Consider the following 19,720-nt stretch of genomic DNA (forward strand, 5'->3'; position numbering starts at 1 on the left):
TTTAATCAGTTTAGTTTGTTTCAAAGTGGTATTCAGCCATACAGCAACTCATACAGTATGTATTTATCAAATACATTTCTATTTCAGTGTTTTTAACACTTGTTGGGATAATTCTATTATAATGCATTTGCTTATTGCTTTAGAATGAAGGCTATACACTCACTAGCCACTTTATTTAATACCACTGTGTGGAACTTGATGTGGTCTTCAGCTGTTGTAGCCCATCTGCCTCAAGGTTTTTAATGTGTGGCACATTCTAAGATGCTTTCTGCTCACAACAGTTATACAGAGTGGTTATCTTAGTTACTGTAGCCTTTCTGTCAGCTTCAACCAGTCTAGCTGTTCTCTGTGGACCTCTCCAATTTTCTCATATTCATATTCAGAACTGCAGAACTTCTTTATTGCAACATTCACCAGCATGTAAACAGCAATCACCGGGACCAAATTCTGATTTTACCCCCAATCTGATGTTTGATGTGAACAGTACCTGAAGCTGCTGGCCCGTACAAGCATTACTTTATGCACTGCACTGCTGCTATATGATTGGCTGATTAGATATTCACACAAATAAGTAGGTCTTTCTAAAAAATTGCTCAGTGAGTGTATAATTAGGTAATAAAACGTAAAGGCTCTGGACACTGGCACAGGCAGCAACTTGGGCTTAATGTAAAACTCAAATAGATCCTAATACATTAAAATCTTGGGGAGAGTGATGTGTTGTATGATGTATGAGGAGGAATCCTGGCTGAATATATTAAAATCCATAAAATTTAATTAGCATGCACATTGCATATATTATATATTCAGGAGAATGTGTGCTCTTGTTGTGAGCAGATAAAACTTAGGCAATGGAGAAATCAGTAAGCAGCATTATTCGGGATTTGATATTTCTTGCTCCTGGGCTCTCACAACAGTCTGGAAGTGTAATTTGCCATCCCTGAAAGATGTGCATGCGTGCAATTCTGAAGTTCTAAGAGATACAGAACCGGCATTTAAAGTGAAGTCACTTTTACACCAGTATGACTCTGGTTACACATCATTGCGCAGTTCTCATAAGCATTTTTCTGCTCGCTTTACCAGAGTTTTGAAGTGCAGTTAGCGGTGTGTCACTATTCCTCCATTTACCGGTCAGTGGAGCATCAACATGATTTTGAAACTGTTATTTAAGGGGAAAATGCAACATAACGTTGCCTTAAATCATCATCAATCATTTACCTTTAAATTAGCCAGGTGATCCGAATTTATTCAGATTTAATTGAAAATACAATAGAAATGCAAAACTATTCTAGCATAGCATTTTTTCCCTGCTTGCCCGAGCTATCTGTTCCTAAGTAAAATCTCTGCTGTCTCTTGGACAGTTGTCTGCAGTTTCACCAGAGCTTTTGTCTGGCTTTGCACTAGAAGCATTTGGCATTACCTAACTCTTTAGAGGTTGGGTTAGGGTGGGGGGTGACCCACTGCAACCCGTAGTTGGTGTCTATGTTCGCAGACATGTGCTGCAGCATTTACATACAACTTTAGGTGTTCTCATGCTTGTATAGCAGTTATGCAAGCAAAGCAAATAGAATAGAAAAGTCCAAAAAAGTCCAATATAGCATTTTAATACTTGCACAGTCGTTCCCCCACAAGTGGCAGACTGCAGCCATTGTTGTTACTTAGCAACCAGTGATAAGTGAAATGAGACAGATATGGTTTAAAAAAAAAAAAAACAATTATCAGACATAACACAGATTTGTAACCAGTCCTATTATGTGAAATAACTGTTCTATAACCAAAAATATTTTAGAATCATATAAATCATATAATCATATTTAGGCACAGTAGGCATGACTTGGCAATCTTGTACATTATAATAAACAGGAACAGGGAACATTTTAAAGATCACTGAAGGCCAGGTATCTGTAGGTTCAGAGTGTGTGTTCTCATGTTACACCTGCACAGGACAGGTTCCAATGGAGCGGCGGTGTGGAAGCGCGGACATGCTCTGCTGATTACTGCTAAAGCGGCTGTTCATCCGCAAAGGGCTCTAGTAATGTCAAGTGGTGCAGCTATGCTTGAGCAGACAAATAATGAAGTGTCTGAGGCCCTGTGGCAGAGTGTGTGTGTGTGTGTGATGGTGTGTGTGTGTGTGTGTTTGTGTTAGAAATGCCTCTACATTACACCATTTACTCTTATACCAGCCCGCTTTCGGTGTTTGAATACATTTATGTAGGCATGTTTTTTTGGGATACAGGCAGTTTTGGGCCCGGAGGTTCTGTGTGGAGTTTCAGCCATGTCGTCTTTGGCATTTCCCTGTTTAAAAACAGCCAGGGGCTTTGATCCAGAAATATAGCAGTGACTCACAAAGAACTGATCTAAACCTTTTAGATCTAAACCTTTCTCAGCACTCTCATCTGTTCAGCCAAACCTGCCAACTGTTTAGAAAGCTTTGTTATTATTTATCTTATATTGTTTGCTTTATTAACAGTGTTATGCAAAGTGTTTTATTCAAGCTTTACTTAATATGGTTAGATGTTAATTTCCAGTCTTGTCAAGTCATTTTAAGACTTTAAGACTTTTAAGACATTTTAAGTTTCCTACATTGCAAGGGCCTATGTGAGCATCTTTATGCAGGCCTTCTCTCAGAATTACATATCATTTACAAAGCTAATAAAACTACTAGGTTCATAGTAGCTACCAAAGTAGTTGTAGTAGCTACTAATTAATAAGTCTTGATTAATATCTGAATAAAAAGCCTACAGGTTAACTGGCTAAAACGGTCCAAAATCTGGGATTTCAATAAATTTGATAAAATATCATCACATGCACTGATTAAGCTTCATAATTGATGGTTGACCTAGAATTTCCACTTTTGCAGGTTTTCACTTGTTTATGTATTTTGCAATCAGCAGTTGTCATCATAAATGGAGTAATAGAAATGCTCCAAAATAACTTCAAGACATCTTGGCTGTCAAGACAAGTCATTTTACATTGACTTCTGTTCTAAAAGTTTAGAAGGTTTTCGCTTTCTCCTGTAAAGTTGGCCTTTTGGAGATTCGTTTTTTTTTTGTGTGACAATGGCGATAAACTATACAGACAAATGTATTGGGACACCTACACATTACATCTACAGGAGCCTTTATGGCATTCCATTCTGAATCCATATGCATTAATATGGAGGTGGCCCCCCTTTGGTTTAGAGCTCTGCATTTATTGAGTCAGTAGAGCGGTGACATTTTTTCTGCACTATGCCCCTCAGCACTCTTTGACCTCACACTGAAACTTTACATGGTTTGACGCTGGTTCCTAAACACTGCCACTGTTTAATAATACCGCTCACAGTTAATGGTGGAATATCTAGAAGGGAAGTCATAATCTGACTTGTTGCAATGGTGCCATTCTATTACAAAACCACGCTGTAATTCAGAGAGCTCTTTAGAACCATCCATTCTTTTGATTTATGTTTTCTGCAAAAGACAATTATATCATTTTGATCTTGATTAAACTTGTGCACTTTATGTCCAAATGTTTGTGGACACTCATTCAGCACCCCTTCTGCATTCAGCTCCTTAAACTGCAACCATCGCTGACACCGAATAAAATGATTAGCATCATGATGGACGTCGCAGACAGAATTTAAAAATAATTAGTAATGCAGAGAAGACCTCCTTGCTCCACCATAGCAAGCTCTAAACTCTGCTGTGGCTCTGCGGGAGCTTGTCTCATGGCCGGTAGTGATGTGTTTAATGTCGAGTGAGCTCTCAAACGTCTCTGTTGCTCATGTCGCTGGGGAACGTCTGTGCCACAGCCACCCCCGCCGCCGAATGACCAGCTGCACCCCCCACCGGTCACCTCATTGTGTCGGACAGGCAGGAAGTCGCTGTGGGAGGCGCTGGCGCAGCGTGGCCTAATGTTATGTGTTTAACATGTAAATAAACCTGCTGGGGAGCGACTGGCCTCCGGGATAGCTTGTGCATCAGAGAGTGGAGGAATGACACCAGTGCACAGCAGGCTGTGTGGGAGTCAAAAAAACTTTGTTTAACTGTAAAAGACAGAGTCAGAATGTGCAGATGAGAAGATAAGCAGTTATCAGTTTATGGGCTGACTGTGTTGAGGAGAAAGAGAGACAGAGAGAGTGAGAGAGATAGGGACTCCTATAGAAGCCCCTTTTACCAGTTGCACTCTCCTGCTGAGGATGGCAGATTGACACTTCAGTGCACAGCAGGGGGTGAGGAGCATGTTGTACACACACAAATACACACACACACACACATACACACACAACAGACAAAGTCATGTAATTCTTTGAAATCATTTCTTGATGACAGACTCCCCAAATATGTGTGGTCAAGCAAAGAGCCATGTGTCAAATGGAGATTAAATCAAGAGGCTTAGACACAAGTACTACTGGGCCTGATGCCAAACACACTCTTAATGCTAAATTGTGGTGTGCTGGAACACTGCACACATTTCGGAGCCTGAGCCTGAGCCTGTATTTACCCTGTTTAGAGCTCAACGCCATGACTATATATTTTTAAACTTTATATTCTTTCACTAGACTGTGAAAATCCTCCCACACATACAGCATATTCTTACCACTATTCTTCCAATTCCATTGCATGAAAAAAGACCTTAAATAAATACCTCCAGTGCTCTTCAGTATCTCTATCTCATGGTCAGTTACAACAGTTATAACAAGCATGTCAGTTATAACATGCGAGTGTAGAAGCAACTGCACTCAAAGAAAACTGCTGTATGCTGGTTAGACAGGCAAATCAAACCCCACCCCCCATGACTGCTAAGAACCGACATGGGAATGCCAATATCCAATATCTTAATGTACAAAACCCCAAACATATTAAATCCTCTCTATTGATATCTTCATGACTATTTTGCCAAAAATGTATTCTACTTAACAAAAAAGATGGAAACCAAATCCCCATAAAACACTGGTTCAATCTCCTCTTCACCTTAATCACAGTAACCTATAAAAAAATGACTGGAAATCATGTAATAGCACCAAATCATTCATACAAACCTGGTTATACTTTGTACATTATATTGAGAGCTAACCAAAGATCACTTTATATCTTATAAAACAGAGTGTGCGACCCTGAAGCCCTTCAACATGTTATGTCTATGTCTGCTCTGTCTGTCCACTCATATCAGTGTATGTCCAGAAAGGGTGTTAAGCAAGCAGTTCTCAGCAAGCTCTTTGTACCCTACTAGGTTCACAAGCTTAGTAGGGCACTACGTTTGGAAACTTTGGTGGTGGGAGGGACAGTTTGAGGAACTATGGGTAAAGCTTTACCACTGCTTTATCTATATGATATCCATACTGCAATGGATTATGAATTGGTAAATAATGGGTGGAAATTAAAAAAAAAAGTACTTTTGCATTTGTTTAATTATGTGTATATATATATATATATATATATATATATATATATATATATATATATATATATATATATATATATATATGCACACATTTGTATATGTATTTAAGGATGTATGGTGTCCCCAGAAGAAGGGGTGGTGGTGTGTACAATGGATAGTGGCCTAGCGTTTACAAAAATATATATATATGAATATATATATTTAATATATATAATAAATGAATAAAGATTACCATTACAGAGAACTCTACACAAATGATTCAGTTGAATAAAATGCAGATGTTTTAGCACAGTAGACAAACATCGCCTAAATGTTCTGCTTCTCACATATCAGTTTAAAACATCTGGCAAATATCTAAGCATCTGTCCAATGCTGGACATTTGTGTTTAAGCAATTCTCTACCAATGTTCATATGATTCTGATTTTATCATGCACCTCTAAGTATGATAATCCAAATGGTTAAACATATACCTGACGACAGTCATTGGCCAACGGTGCTGAATATAAAATGAAGAGAGATGTGAATAAAGTCTTATGTTAATGTTTCCACTGTGTGCTTGAATTCCATGGGAAGTGCTTTGTCTTTGTGTTGCTACTCTTCTGAAAGTGAGCAGATGAATCCTTCTCTTCTGACTTTTTTTTTGTTTTGGTTTTACATTATCCATGATATCACTCCTCCCCAGGAGCCCCCACTCCAGAACGTGAGAGGGCACGAAATTTAATTAACCATACACAAGTTTTACTTCAGCGGATGAGGTTGAAATCGCAGCTGTTGTGGAGAGCGTGATTGAATTCAATTATTTTTTTTCTCCCAGCCTCATCAATTATTCATGCCTTTCCTCCTGCTTATTTACTCAAACCCAAAGAAGAAGTGAATTGCACTCAAACCTGCATAATTTGGAGGGAGCCGCGATATCGATGATCAATACAAGGGGCCAGCGTGTTGACCTCCCAACTTTTCCAGTGGCACGGTTGCTTGCTTTTCCATTCATGTAATGAGCGTAATGAGGGGGTGAACAAAGCGGGGGGACGAGTTACTTATGATGAATTTGCTGTCGGAACCTGCAGGCCCTGCCATTTCAATCTCCGCTCATTAAGTTGAGCGTTCATTGGGACAGTGCTAATCCTGGGAATGAACTGGCGGAGTCATGCTTTCTGTAATGGCTTTTTAGGTAGAACTTGGGTATTGGCATGGAATCAGACTCAAGGGGCTGTAACATTTCTTCTGTAAGGTAGAATTCGATGTAATTCTATTACTCTGTCTCTCTGTGTGTGTGTGTGTGTGTGTGTGTTCCATACAGATAACAAGTACGCTCCCGCTGTAACGCTTAATGGCTTTATCTTCATCCTGGGGGGAGCGTATGCCCGAGCCACAACCATCTACGACCCGGAGAAGGGCAACATCAAAGCCGGACCCAACATGAACCACTCCAGGCAGTTCTGCAGGTAAGAAGATTCCAGCTGCTGAGAGCCAATATCAGCAGGCTGCGATTGGCTTCTATTTTTACACATCAGTGTCCGTAATATCTGCACTGCCAGAGAAATAGTGGTCACAGCTAGAGCTGGGCCTCGTAGTGGACAGCGTCCATTTATTCTCTCAGCCCACATTAAACCATCACTGCTGAAATTGTAATACATCTCATAAGTGTAATACATTTAGTAGGAGTGCTTTCCACATCACTGGGTCATTGTGTTTTATTGTAGAGAGATGAGGTTTTGAGCTGATCCATCACTTCCAGCAGCCTCCCGTCCAGTCTCTAAAACTCTTCCGAAAAGTAGAGCTGAAAGCGCCGCAATCTTTCATTCTTTCAGGAACCTTGGAGGCTCTCACTCTATCTGACCACTTCCAATAGTTTTAGACTTATCAAAGGCTTTCTGTGTTGATTGGGTGAAAAAAAAACATTCATGCTGGAAAAGCTTTCAAAGGTTTTTAGCTCCAAGGTTGTTCCCTGGCACTACAAAAAGGCTGATTTCTTCTGTCTTTGTTTTGTTTTAACTGTATTTCTGGGCTGGGATTATAAGAAAGCATGTCTAAAAATAAAAAAGGCGGTGCAGGCCGGGAGAAACGCTACGATAATGCGATAAGTTGCTTTGGTTAAATGAAAAAAAGAGAAGGGAAAAGCTTTGCACTCATAAGAATTCATTTCTACTCCCCTGGGTGAAGCTTTGGGCTGCATCTGTCTCCTCTGCTGATTGGTATTCACAGCAGAGAGAGTAATTAGCTCAGTGGCAGATGAAGCGTGGATGAGCCTCAGAACAATTGCTTGTGCACCATATCTTCAAAACATTAACTGTGTGTGTGTCTGTATGTGCGTGTAAGCCTATGTGCATCTGGATGTGTGTTTCCCAACACTTCTGCTGTGTGTTTGTGGTACAAGTACTGTATGTTTCCCAGAAACGGTATGTCAGTTCCAGTCACAGTGCTAAGAGTTTCCGCATTTGCATTTTGAAACATGCTGAGGGTGTGAAATTAACACTGCAAAAGCAGGAGATTAGGAAGTAAAATGATTTATTCTTCCTCTAGCAGTGGATCTGTGTAGCACCCTTTCACAGGAAAGCTAATATAAGGATGAAGAAAATAGGATTTGAAGTGTAGATCTGGTGGGATCATCATGGGGCTCCTACAGCAAGGATATCCAGATTATGCAGCAGAATTCTGAGGTAGTTCTCCTTCATCAGTCTATCCCCTTTGTGCAGTGTACCTGTTCCACTGGAGGCAAACAGCTACCACCATCATGCTTAACAGTTGCTGCAGTTGCCTTGGGGTTAAATGCCTCTCCTTTCTCCTCCATACTTATCTCAAGACTATCCATGTGACCATGTGCTGGAAACTTTACTCAATCTTGAAGGTGTCGATTTTGGAGCAGGGTCTTCTTTTTAGGAGAGCAGCCTTTTAATTCATGGTGCTTTACTGTAGCCCGTGACACTAGTGTTCCAGCCACTTCCAGTTGATGACAGGCCAGTGTCTTGGTTCTTGGGTTGTTTCTCACTCTCAGATGAAGGTGAGAGTTTGGATCATCATCCAGACCTTGGCAAAATGGCTACACCTGCTAAGAACTTGTGCTTGCATACAATTGCTTGAACTGATGAATCTCATAATGCAGTTGTATAGGAATGCTCCAAGAGACATTCCTGATTTGCACAGAGCTCCTTGGACTGTACTGCTCGTTGGTCAATCAAATGAATACTATCAAAGAAAATCGTTTTGTGTGAGCACAGAGAAACATGCACCACTGAATTAATAATCTAAACAGTATGTTGATTTTTTTTACTCTGTATGTATATATCTGACCCCCAGATTTTTGACATCTTTTTTTCTGTTAAATAAATTTTCTATTAAAGATATATGTTGTACATTTATTATGCTTTATAAAAAAAAGCAAAAAACGAGAAACAAAAAAGCTCACTACTTGTTTTTTCCCCATGCAGTGCGGTGGTCCTGGATGGAAAGATCTATGCCACTGGAGGCATTGTGAGCAGTGAGGGTCCAGCACTGGGGAACATGGAGGCCTTTGACCCCTGCGCCAATGCTTGGACACTGCAGCAGAGCATGCCCTGCCCACTCTTCAGACACGGCTGTGTGGTCATCAAGAAGTACATTCAAAGCGGCTGACACTGGAGAACACACACATGGGCCAAAAGGACCCCCTGCTGCCTCCTTCTCACAAACATACACACTCATACACACACACACTTCACCCTTCTGTCTGCACACACTCACTCACTCACTGGCCCACGCTGCCCCAGGATTATCAGTGCTTATACTGAAGCCTTTTGTGAAATCTCCCTCTCCCTCTAACTCTCTCTCTCTCTATCATTCTGTTACTCCGTCACCTCCTTCTCTTCCTCCAGCCCTCACCCATATGGAATGTAGAAGCTAATCTTCTTGCCGTTTGGCGCAAACGGGCTCAGTGCCTTAGCAAGGCGCCTTTGTGTAATGTATCCCTCTCACGCTGCTGCCACTGGACGTTTGGAGTGGCACTAGCCTTAACGCTCCATCATCACTTCCATTCAGACGCACATCTGCTCTCTCTCACTCTTTCTCTCACACATGCACTCTCTTTCTCCCACTTTTCAGCACTTTGTATTAGCTCACACTTTATAAACTGTTTTGGCAAGTGACAGCATTTAGTCAACATGTCTATTATTTCTCATAATGAGTTGCTGTTGGAATATTTTGATATTTTCATTTTAATTCTAGACATTTTTAATTCTTTTTAGTCTCTCTTCTAATATTTGTTTGGCTAGTACTGCTTGTTCAGGCAGTTTTAAAGAAAAATAATATATATATATATATATATATATATATATATATATATATAATATCCCATTGTTGTCATGCAAAAACATTATATCTACAAAATGTCCACTTCACAGGAGAAAGTATAAATCTTTCAATGGAAGTCAAAAAAAAATCCTAAAGAATTTTGGAGCATTTCTGTTACAAGATGATCAGCTCATCTTGTAATTTTGACACTATGTAAAGAACAACTGCCAAATTCAAATTATATCGCCAGGTGAAAAACGGAGATGCTAGGTTTTTGTGTGACGACAAAAATATATGTAAAAAAGCCTATTATTATTTAATTTTTATTCATAGAATTTATTCTGTTGTACTGTTAGATCATTTACTAGTTTGAAGATAAAATGCCTTAAGAAAGTAAAATGATCTGCCAGTGCGCAAATCAATGTAAAATACTTAAAATAGATTAAAAAATGTCTAGAAATAATTTGCATCATTTTTTTTTATATTCTTACAGCAATTGCATAATGACAGATATTAGCTATATTGTCTGCTTTTGCTTTTTGTGATATATTTTTGCAGTGCACTGTTGATTGACAGCTCTTTTTTTGTAAATGCATTCTTGTAGGAATGCACTCAGATTTGAATCATCAGTGTAACAGTTTACTTGACTTCTTTTCTGATGTTTGCGAAGATGGAATCAGCTCAGCTCCGAGTGTAACAACATGAATTATACATGTTGATAATGAGGGAGAAGGAGTGCAGCTTGTTTGCTCAGCGCTGAAACTCTTAGTTTGCAGGAGCAGTTCTGAGAGCTTTTACCTTCTTTTTTACCATAGTGGCAGGTCAATCTTAGCGGAAGGAGCGTGTTCTTTTGGGCACATTGTGCACATTGAGTGGATATTTTACACATTGCAGTGTACAAAAAATATCCACCCTGTCTTACAAGATGTGAAAAAGCATTCCTTGTCTGGACTGGAGCTGAACCTGGAACTACAGTGGTACTGCTGCTGGAGGTACACGCTGATCTCACTGATCTTACGGACTCTATCCATCTTAATGACTTCAGATGCCAGTACCTGGACGGGAACGTGGCAGGGCCTCAGCTTACTGAACTGAACTTCAAACTGGGCTGGTCTGGACGTTGGAGTTTCACACTGGGCTATTGCACATTTCTCTTGCACTCTGCCAAAGCACAAATGATTGGAGGCTTGGAGTGAAAATGTGGTGTTTTTGAGGGGTTTCTTGCCTTTTTTTCCCTGTGCATCGCTGTTTGCCATGCTCACTGACTGAGAGCAGGCGGGACAATGTTGGAATAGAACAGAATTCTCTGTACATTTACAGCAAGAGAAAAACAAATACTGTTTATTTTAAGAACTTAAAGTGATTAACTGTTGTTTCTAGACAAATGTATAGTATGTTAATGAAATGTTATGTACCAAAAAATGAGCAATCGATCATTGCCATATAGCTGTTATTGTTTAAATTAATGAAAGTACCTCATCATTAATTAGAACAATAATAAGTATGCAAAATACATTGATTACTAAAGATGGTTTCCGTGTTTTCCATGTATCATCGCTTCTGTATCTGTTACAGTTTTCTGTTTGAGGTTTTAAGTTAAGTAAACCAATATTTAAAATGTTTAACCGGATATGAGACGGACACAAAAGCTCAATTATCGGTACAGTTAAGCAATAGAAGCTGAATTCTTTTCACTGAAACGCATTCTAGTTCATCTCAGTAATGTTTATCAAAATGCGATGTTAAAAAAATGCTCAGTACTCAAGCGTAGTTTCATCTTGCAGATATTTCATGCTGCCATATCGCCTTCCTTCCTGCTTCAAGCTGCATGGAGGATCACGCAGAGATCTGCTGTTGGCCCTGCGCCAAGTTGCACCGTCCAGCTTTGCTGCATTCTCCAAACGCCCCCACACCAACCCCCCGGCAAGATTTTGTGATGTGGAACAGTTCATTTCCTCTCCGCTGTTTTATCAGCCTCCCCTTGTTAATAACCGGCTGGTCCTGGCCAGTGCCACAGCCTGGACGTGTAAAGTGCCATTAAAAGGCCTGAGCCATGTGATACGATGCTGGCAGGGCCCGAGAGCAGCTTCTGCACCTGTCAGCCTCCTTCTCCAACCTTTTGCCTGCAGCTTCTCCCTCAGCTACAGTATCACCCCCACCATCAATCAGAAAGGGATCAGCTATCAAACCCCTGCCGGCATTTAAATAAACTAGGCCAGCAGTCCTGGATCTCGTGTCTTATGGGTACGCTCGCCGGGTGCTTTGATGGCAAACCCCATTTGTGTGGCTCTTTATCTAGAAGATTTGCTTCTGTTTTCTTCTCTTCGCTTCTCTGCCAACAACACGGGCTGCTCGTTTAGACTCATTGTGTTTCCCACAGATGATGTCAGACTGTAGAGGGACACTCGTGCTGTCAAGTAATTGTTCTGTGCTTTTTTTTTTTTTGTTCTCAACATTTTCTTCTAGAGGAAGCTGCTGTGCCATGATTTTATCCACATCTGCTTTAAAGCAGCTGACAATTCTCCAGCGTAGTTCAATAGCTACATGTTTTTGCAGCTAGTCTTAGTACGCTTTTTTGTTGTTTGTGCTCAATGTGACAATGACATTTTCTCAGCACGGCTACATATCATAGCACTGTCACATGGACAAATGGGAGAGCAACCACAACATGAATAACCTTCGTCTTTTTTCACCGTGGCCTTAAATGTCATAGTTCCAGTTGATGCCGGTGGGAATTTGTGTGAAATTCTATCATTATGATTGAATGTCAAACGGCCTGCACTGAAAAAAAGGCAATGTGCTGAATTTGCTTGATTTAAACGTGTCCCACTATGTCCAAACATTTGTGGACACCTGCTCATCCAACATTTTTTTCCAAAATCAAGGGTATGATTAGGGAGCTTGTTTCCTATTTGCTATGGTAACAGTTTCTACTCTTTTGAAGTCACTTAGTCTTTACACTTGATGTTGGAACATTGCTTTGAGGATGTGAATGTATTTAGCCTCAAGAGCTGGATGGTTCCACAGTTCCAGTGCTTCACAGTCCAATAGTGGGGTGCTTTCTTCCCCTCTGGCCGACACTGTTGTGCATGGTGACCTTAAGCTCTTGTGCAGCTGCTCCAGAGCGTCTTTGTAAGGAGACTATACACTATATAGAGGGTTCTTTGACTCATAACTACAGTGGAACATTTTTTGGTGTTACTGTGTATAGAACCATTTTTAAAAAGTTCTATAAGTAACCTGTATTTTAATAATCAGTATTGATGCACTTAGTAAAGAAACTTTGGATGTTGAAGCTGTGTGCAAGCAAGTGTATGCCTGTATAATTGAATTACATCATTAGAATTGAAAACTTTTGGACATTTTACATTAACGTTCATTCACTTTATTCCATTCTTTTGGCAAGAATTGTTTATTGATTCATATGGAAATGAACACATTTAAATCAGGTCAATTTGAGGCACGTTCAGTATGGCTGCCCGGCAACTGATTTTTAATCCACCAAAATTGTATTGAGATCAGCTGATTGTGTAATTGTTTTCAGTAACAGGTGTTCTGAAGACAGCATTAGTCACTCTGGGAATCTGTGCCGAATGTTCATGATTTATTAAACAATGGCTTAGTGTGAGCTTTGAGCTTTGGCTCTGTTTTCCCAGGCTTCAGCACTGTCGCTCCACACACTGCCACGGAGTTCTGTTGGAAAGAAGGACTTTCAGTCCAAGGGCACAGGCTGGCCCTGAAGCTCCAGCCCTCAATATGCTGAATTATTGACATTTCGAGGCTCTCACACCAGATTTGCAGCAAGGTCTGATTAAATGTGTTGATTTTTTCAATTCCCTTTGTTTTACTTTAATTAGTGCTGGACAGTGTGTCATCAACGTATGCCATGCCCTGGGTGCTTTGAAAGAATAGTTTGCTAAAGTAAAGATAGTAATTAATACTAGAACTTTCAATGCTATAGAGTTTCTGGTTAATGCTAACAGCACTGTGAATGCTCCCTTTGATGTAATTTAAAGGTGTGTTAATCTGAGTTGAACACACTTTGCTTTTACTCTTTGGATTCACCCTCCATTCCCATTCAAGAACACAAAGCACACCTCTAAAATATTTAAATATTTTCCAGAGAGTTAGTGGGTGCCTCCCAAATGCATACTTATTACCAATACTAACTAGTTTATGATTGTGAATTATAGTGTAGTATAGTGTCAAAGTTGAGTATACTGAAATATCCAAGATACATACTTAGAACCAGTTGTTATTTTAGTGTGGTTACGATGGGCAGCGTTATCCCACAATGCAATGTGAAATGAAAAGGGAGGAGTTACTCAGTAACTATGGTGGATAACAATGCAGTGATAGATAGATAGATTGCAGCAGCAAGGGCGGCTGGAGAACCTGCAGTAACGTATGTTGGTATGTTGGTCACATCCTGTTAGTAGGAAGCAGGGTTGGTAAGTTAATATTTTGTGTTTTAACCACACTATTAAGATTAAAATATAGTACATACCTTCTAGTATTAGTGTGTAGTACGCAATTGGGACACAGCCGGTAGCAATGTCATAGTGGGCATCAAGCTCCCGTGTCTGGGCATTGTATGTGGCATTGTGCTGCCACTATGTAATTTAGCTTCTTGATAGTAATATTATAAACCTATAAATACTTTAGAAGCTATCTCGTAGCTGCTGTAAGAACAGGCGAGTGCATTTGCTGTCCAACTGTTTTCTTAGGCACCTATTATATGTGCTGATGCTGCTAATAAAAGAATATATATTTATCCATATTTCACAGTTTATTTGAATTTTTGACATTCTTCCAGCAGCAAGTACCATTGACAAACAGGTTGGATATTTTAATTTGGGGCTTTTGAAATAGTTGGCAGTTGCAACCGTTATAATATAGACTATCTGCAAATAATCGTGATACTGAATTCAGTTAGTATCGCTCTGTGCTAATCTGAATACAGTCTTGCGCTTGTTTATCCGTTCAAAAGAATTACACTGAATGACACATTTACTCTGCGGAAACGTTTAGCCGTATCTTTTACGACTGATCCTGGCTGGTGATAAAGCAAACACACATTATCTCTATTTGATATTCGATATTCTCACATATAACATAATGTTCCTCACTAAAACCCCTTTCCTGACTGAATGAGAAAACATCTGCCCATGCTGAAATAGCAACCCGTGGATGTTTGTTTAAGATGAAAGACAGCGAGCGACTCACTGATGCAGCGTTCGCCTCCTGATAAACGGAATGTGTTTTTTTCTCTAAACAGCAGCCGTGCTAATCCTCTAATGTCATTCTCTAAGTAAGCATCTCCCATCATTCACACCCACTCTCACCAATTCTGCATACATACACACACACACGCACAAAATAATGCTGCTGTGGAAAAAAAAGCCCAATCGCTGCTCCTCATCTAGACAGTCGGGCCGAGGCGAAAGTGGTCCAGCTCTGCGCTTTAGATGGAGCAAATTACCCCTTACTGAATTTGGTTGTCAATAGGATTGTGGAAAGATGGTGCTTCGGTGTCAGCCTTTTCATGCTTGAAGATGACGTTTCTCTTTTGTGTGTTTCTGACTGGACGACATCCTTTTATTTGATCTCCATTTGGGCGAGCGGCTTAGCAGTAATTAAGGGGTGAATAAGAATGCTACTGTTTGATGTGTCATTGGCTCTTTAGTGTACTGTAAGACAAGGACACTTGAGGAGTGGGTCTGTGACCTTCAGCTGAAAAGCAGAGTTGTTTGATAATGGAAATGTGATGACAGAGAAGCTGGGGTAATTATTCCCCTATTCAATTTGCCTCCATTTTTCTTCCTTTAGCTGCGTTTTTGTCGGGGTTTTTGGCAGCCTTCTCAAATCTGCCATCCAAGTTTTTTTTTTTATTGTTTTTATTGTTAATAAGTGAATGAACTGCTTCATTAAATGGATCTGAAGTGTTAGGATTAATACAAAAGTCTTTTGAAACATTTTGTTCTTTGTAAGAATGAAGGAGGCTGTGCCTGCCTTGCATATCTAGTCAAAAAGACACATCAAGTTGATACTGTATATGTAATGGTTCTCATTTGGAGGTTGTTGGCAGGATATGTTGGAAGACTACTTATCTTATTATGTTTAAAACATTTTATCTAGCAAATTTGTCTTATTTTAATGGTGCAAACAAGCAACATTAGCTGCCAGTAGAATCAATGTGATCTGCTGAAACTTGATTGAAATCCTAGGTTGGCTGAGTGGATCGAAGTACTCCCCCCAGCTTCATCCGACTGCTGCACCCTCAGAATACCCCCCGGGCTTTCAGTGTAAGCTTTTTGTGACAATGACTGAACACAGATGGTGACTAGAAGGAGAGTGAACCTGAGCTTGCACCTGTCGAACACAGCAAGCCAGTACAGACTTTGTCCTTTGATCTCCTGCTGCTCATTGTAAAAGTACAGGTAGTAGGAATATGGCCATGTGCTGTGCTGATGATCTGCTGCTTTCTGCCTGATACTTTGGGGATTACTTAATAACAACAGAGCACACTAGGGACTCTGCTGCAGGCTCAAACAGCGTGAGTCCTCCTGGGAATGCCCTAAGGCCAGCACCCTCGCTCTGTTTGGCCTTCCACAGCTGAGACACTGCTGAGCTGAAGTGATCGGTGAGTACCAGGAGTGCTGGTGCTGAAGAACTGTGGCTTGAGAGGAAAACAGCCTACTCCACTTTTTAAGATGAGTTCTCTTTAAAATGATATTACATGATCATAATGACTTGGGGGAATAAAAGATACAAGGATCCAGGTGACAGAATGAAAATCATCATCTTAAAAAGAACAATATTGTACACCAAACAGAAGCAAAACCAGTAATGAAGTAACTTGCGCTTTCTAAAGATGGAAACTTCATTTTAAGAGTTTGTGAGCCGGTTAATATCTTTCGGCTCCCATGAGCAACACCAAAACCTGTTTACTTCAGTCATTCATTTCTTTTCCCAATGCCTGCAATTGCTGAAACATATGCGGCAGCATATTATTATTAACAGCAGACTTGAAATGGAATAAAAAAAGGTACTGTTCAAAATGTCTAGTAAACACAATCATTTGCAAACATTTTGGACATCTCTGTTCAAATGACGTGTAGGTTACTGATTCTCACTCTCAAAAAACGTAATTTGACAAGGCGTACCCGAATGTCTTACATATAATGGTACAGTCATGAAAAATGAGGATGTGGACATTAGATTTTTTAATTTTTTTAATATCAAGGCGTTCCTCCTTGCACACCTCCCATTAAAGCTTGCTAAACCTGCAGTCTTGCTGTTTGCTTCTAATGGCAGTTGCTGTATTTTGACATCAACTGTGGCAGGAGTCACCTGTAGGTCCCATGATGAACATTGTAGGATTGTTGAAGACCTTTTTACACAACTTCTGGAATCCATCTACACTCCATCTATAGCCTTCTTTCTAAAGTCCTCAGAGAGCTCTTTGGATCTTAGTGGTACCACTTACTTCAACAATCAGGAGCACACTAAATATCAGAGGTTTAAATAAGACAGGCTCCTCCAGAAACCTCTCTAACCAGGAGCATCATTAGACCCACATGCCCCAGTAAAATTACATCTTTATCCTGGGTTGCTGAGCAGACCTACAGACATGCCACTACAGACATTACATTTCTCATAATACCCCAGTATCTTTCCCAAAGCTTGAGCTCAACACTTTCAGCAAAGCCCTTATATGCAAGTGTGTTCACTCAGTGGCTATCTTTGCAACACCGCTGGGCAGTTATTTCCAGTCACATGAGACCAGGCTCCCATGCCTTTGAATGTGGAGAAACCAAAATACTGGAAACTGAAGGGTTGTAGGTTTTGGATCAATGATGCACATTTTTCGATGATATATCTTGTTGTGGCTTCTGGCTTGTGCACATCTCCACATCTGTAAACTGATGCCATGTTTAGCATTACAAGATTCCCATTGATATTTCAACCAGTGGCCGGTCTCCTCATTTATAACCTCTCTGCTTTTAGTCAGAGACAGGTTTTTTCCTAATGGACATGGTAATGATAGCTCATCATCAGTGCTGAATCAGAATCAGTGCTGCACCTGATTCTAATGTAAGGCATTATATAAGTAGGAATAAATGTAGGGGTGTCCTAATTTTTGAACACAAGAAAATAATAATTTTAATAAGATGTTTCTTCAGTTTTGTGTTTAGTTATATTACTTTCATCTTGCCACAGTGTTCAAGTCATCAAATGTCTGTATGTTTAAATACAATAAAAGAGACTAAGGTCTAATTTGTTTCACAAGACTATATGTCACGGTTTGTTTGAGTTTCTGTGGAAACAAAATAAAGAGTTAATATTATGTGACCTTTTATGAGAACTATTTTTTAGATGATCTATTGTCCCAGAAATAATATTATTTTGATTTTAAGACCATTTTATGCAACTGATATAGTGATGATATAAATTATAATCATGCAATTACACCCTTTTAAAGAGCAATGAACTTTTCATAATTAAGAATATTCAGACATTGGAACGGGAATACAAAATGTGTAAATAAATAAAGCTTGAATAAAATAAAAACACTTACATACCAGCTCATTCACATTAATTCTGCTTTAAAATGTTCTCACACCAGAATCAGTAATTAGACTCAAGTAGCACGTCTTTACCCTTTCGCTAACAGATCACAAAACTCATGGTTCAGAATGGATCATGGTCTGCTCTGTGTGTACAGAGGCGCATTATTGATGTATTGGTCACTGTGCGCACTGCACCCTTTCCCTACACAACAGATCACTCGTCCTAACCTCAGACAGAGAGCAGACGAGAGAACAGTACAGCGCGACTGGCTAAAATCAACTTCTCTGCTAATATTTGTACACAAGTACACACAATGGAAACTATCGAGGTCAGCAAAAATGACTGAGGTCATGTCCATATATTGTATGATAAGTCAATAACGTAATTATTGTGACAGACCTATGAGCTACTTTGAGAAGTGTAGCAAGTTAGTAGTCCAACCAGGGTATCAGTCGATCTCAGTCAGTGTATCAACATAGAGAACAGTAGAACAGGCCTGGATACGTCTGAACACATGGAATTCGGATACGCTGATTATTAAGTTACAGCGATGGAGCACTGGAGAACACACTATGCCTGCCAGGTTCACTAGTGTAAGAGGCATAATAATGTAGAAGGAGCCAGTTTACTGGTTCAGATTTAAATAGGATAGTTTGTAATGCTCAATATCACGGTGGTGTTACAGGAAATCTGGCACTTCAATAAAAAAGCAATCCCCTTGGTGATAAAGAGTAATGAGGAGTAGCCAGGACAACATGAAACCACCATGAACTACAGTACTATCTAAAAGCCTTAGGCAGTCATGAAAGAGTGTTCTTGTCTGTGAACTACAATACATTATTAAAAAGCATACAAACAAATAGAAATCCAGTAATAGTCAGAATGCCTGTTTGAGTAAAGTTACTGATGTGTTAATTATGATGATGTTGATGTTGTCTACTCTGTGAACTCAGTTCCACCAGCAGCTTACTTGATTTCACGTGATAAAAGACTAATTAGATAAACTACATATTGGATGATAACTGTAAATACTGGGCTTTCTCAGGGATAGCTTTGGAACTGTTTAGGCTTACTCATATTTATTTATTCTGATGTTAGAGGGAATCTTCTATCAAACAAGCTGTCAGAAAACCAACCTTACCTATCGTTGTCTATAATGCCAGTGACTTTTGAACAGCACTGTATTTATGCAAGATGTCCGATTTCACCAGTGACCTTAAATATTGTACTGGGATATGCTAAAAGTACCCCTAGTACAGTGGATCCCCTTCAGCTTACCAACCACCAAAAAAGATCTACAGAATATGTCATAGGCCTTGTGCCATAGACCTTGTGCAATAAAGCCTGATATGCTAAGCTACTATCTGTGACTATTTTGTCCAATCCAAAGACTTTCTCAATGGAAGACCCCAGGACGTGTGGATTGGTAGCAGCACCTCATGCCCATTTCTTGTTTTATTTGACTCTATGGCCTTACCCAGCTCCAATTTCATCAGTCAG

At 39.8% G+C, this 19,720-nt stretch overlaps 1 protein-coding gene across 1 annotated transcript in view; it reads left to right on the forward strand.

Moving 5' to 3' along the window:
• Window positions 1–9,575, forward strand: part of LOC140564716 (kelch-like protein 29) — a 123,094-nt gene extending 113,519 nt beyond the window's left edge. The window contains exons 13-14 of the mRNA XM_072690337.1: window positions 6,681–6,825; window positions 8,809–9,575. Coding sequence (XP_072546438.1) covers window positions 6,681–6,825; window positions 8,809–8,992 — 329 coding nt within the window. The 3' untranslated portion in view covers window positions 8,993–9,575. The remainder of the gene's footprint in view (window positions 1–6,680; window positions 6,826–8,808) is intronic.
• Window positions 9,576–19,720: the final 10,145 nt, after the last annotated feature.

This window comes from Salminus brasiliensis, chromosome 10, assembly GCF_030463535.1.
Source record: "Salminus brasiliensis chromosome 10, fSalBra1.hap2, whole genome shotgun sequence".
Lineage (NCBI taxonomy): Eukaryota > Metazoa > Chordata > Actinopteri > Characiformes > Bryconidae > Salminus > Salminus brasiliensis.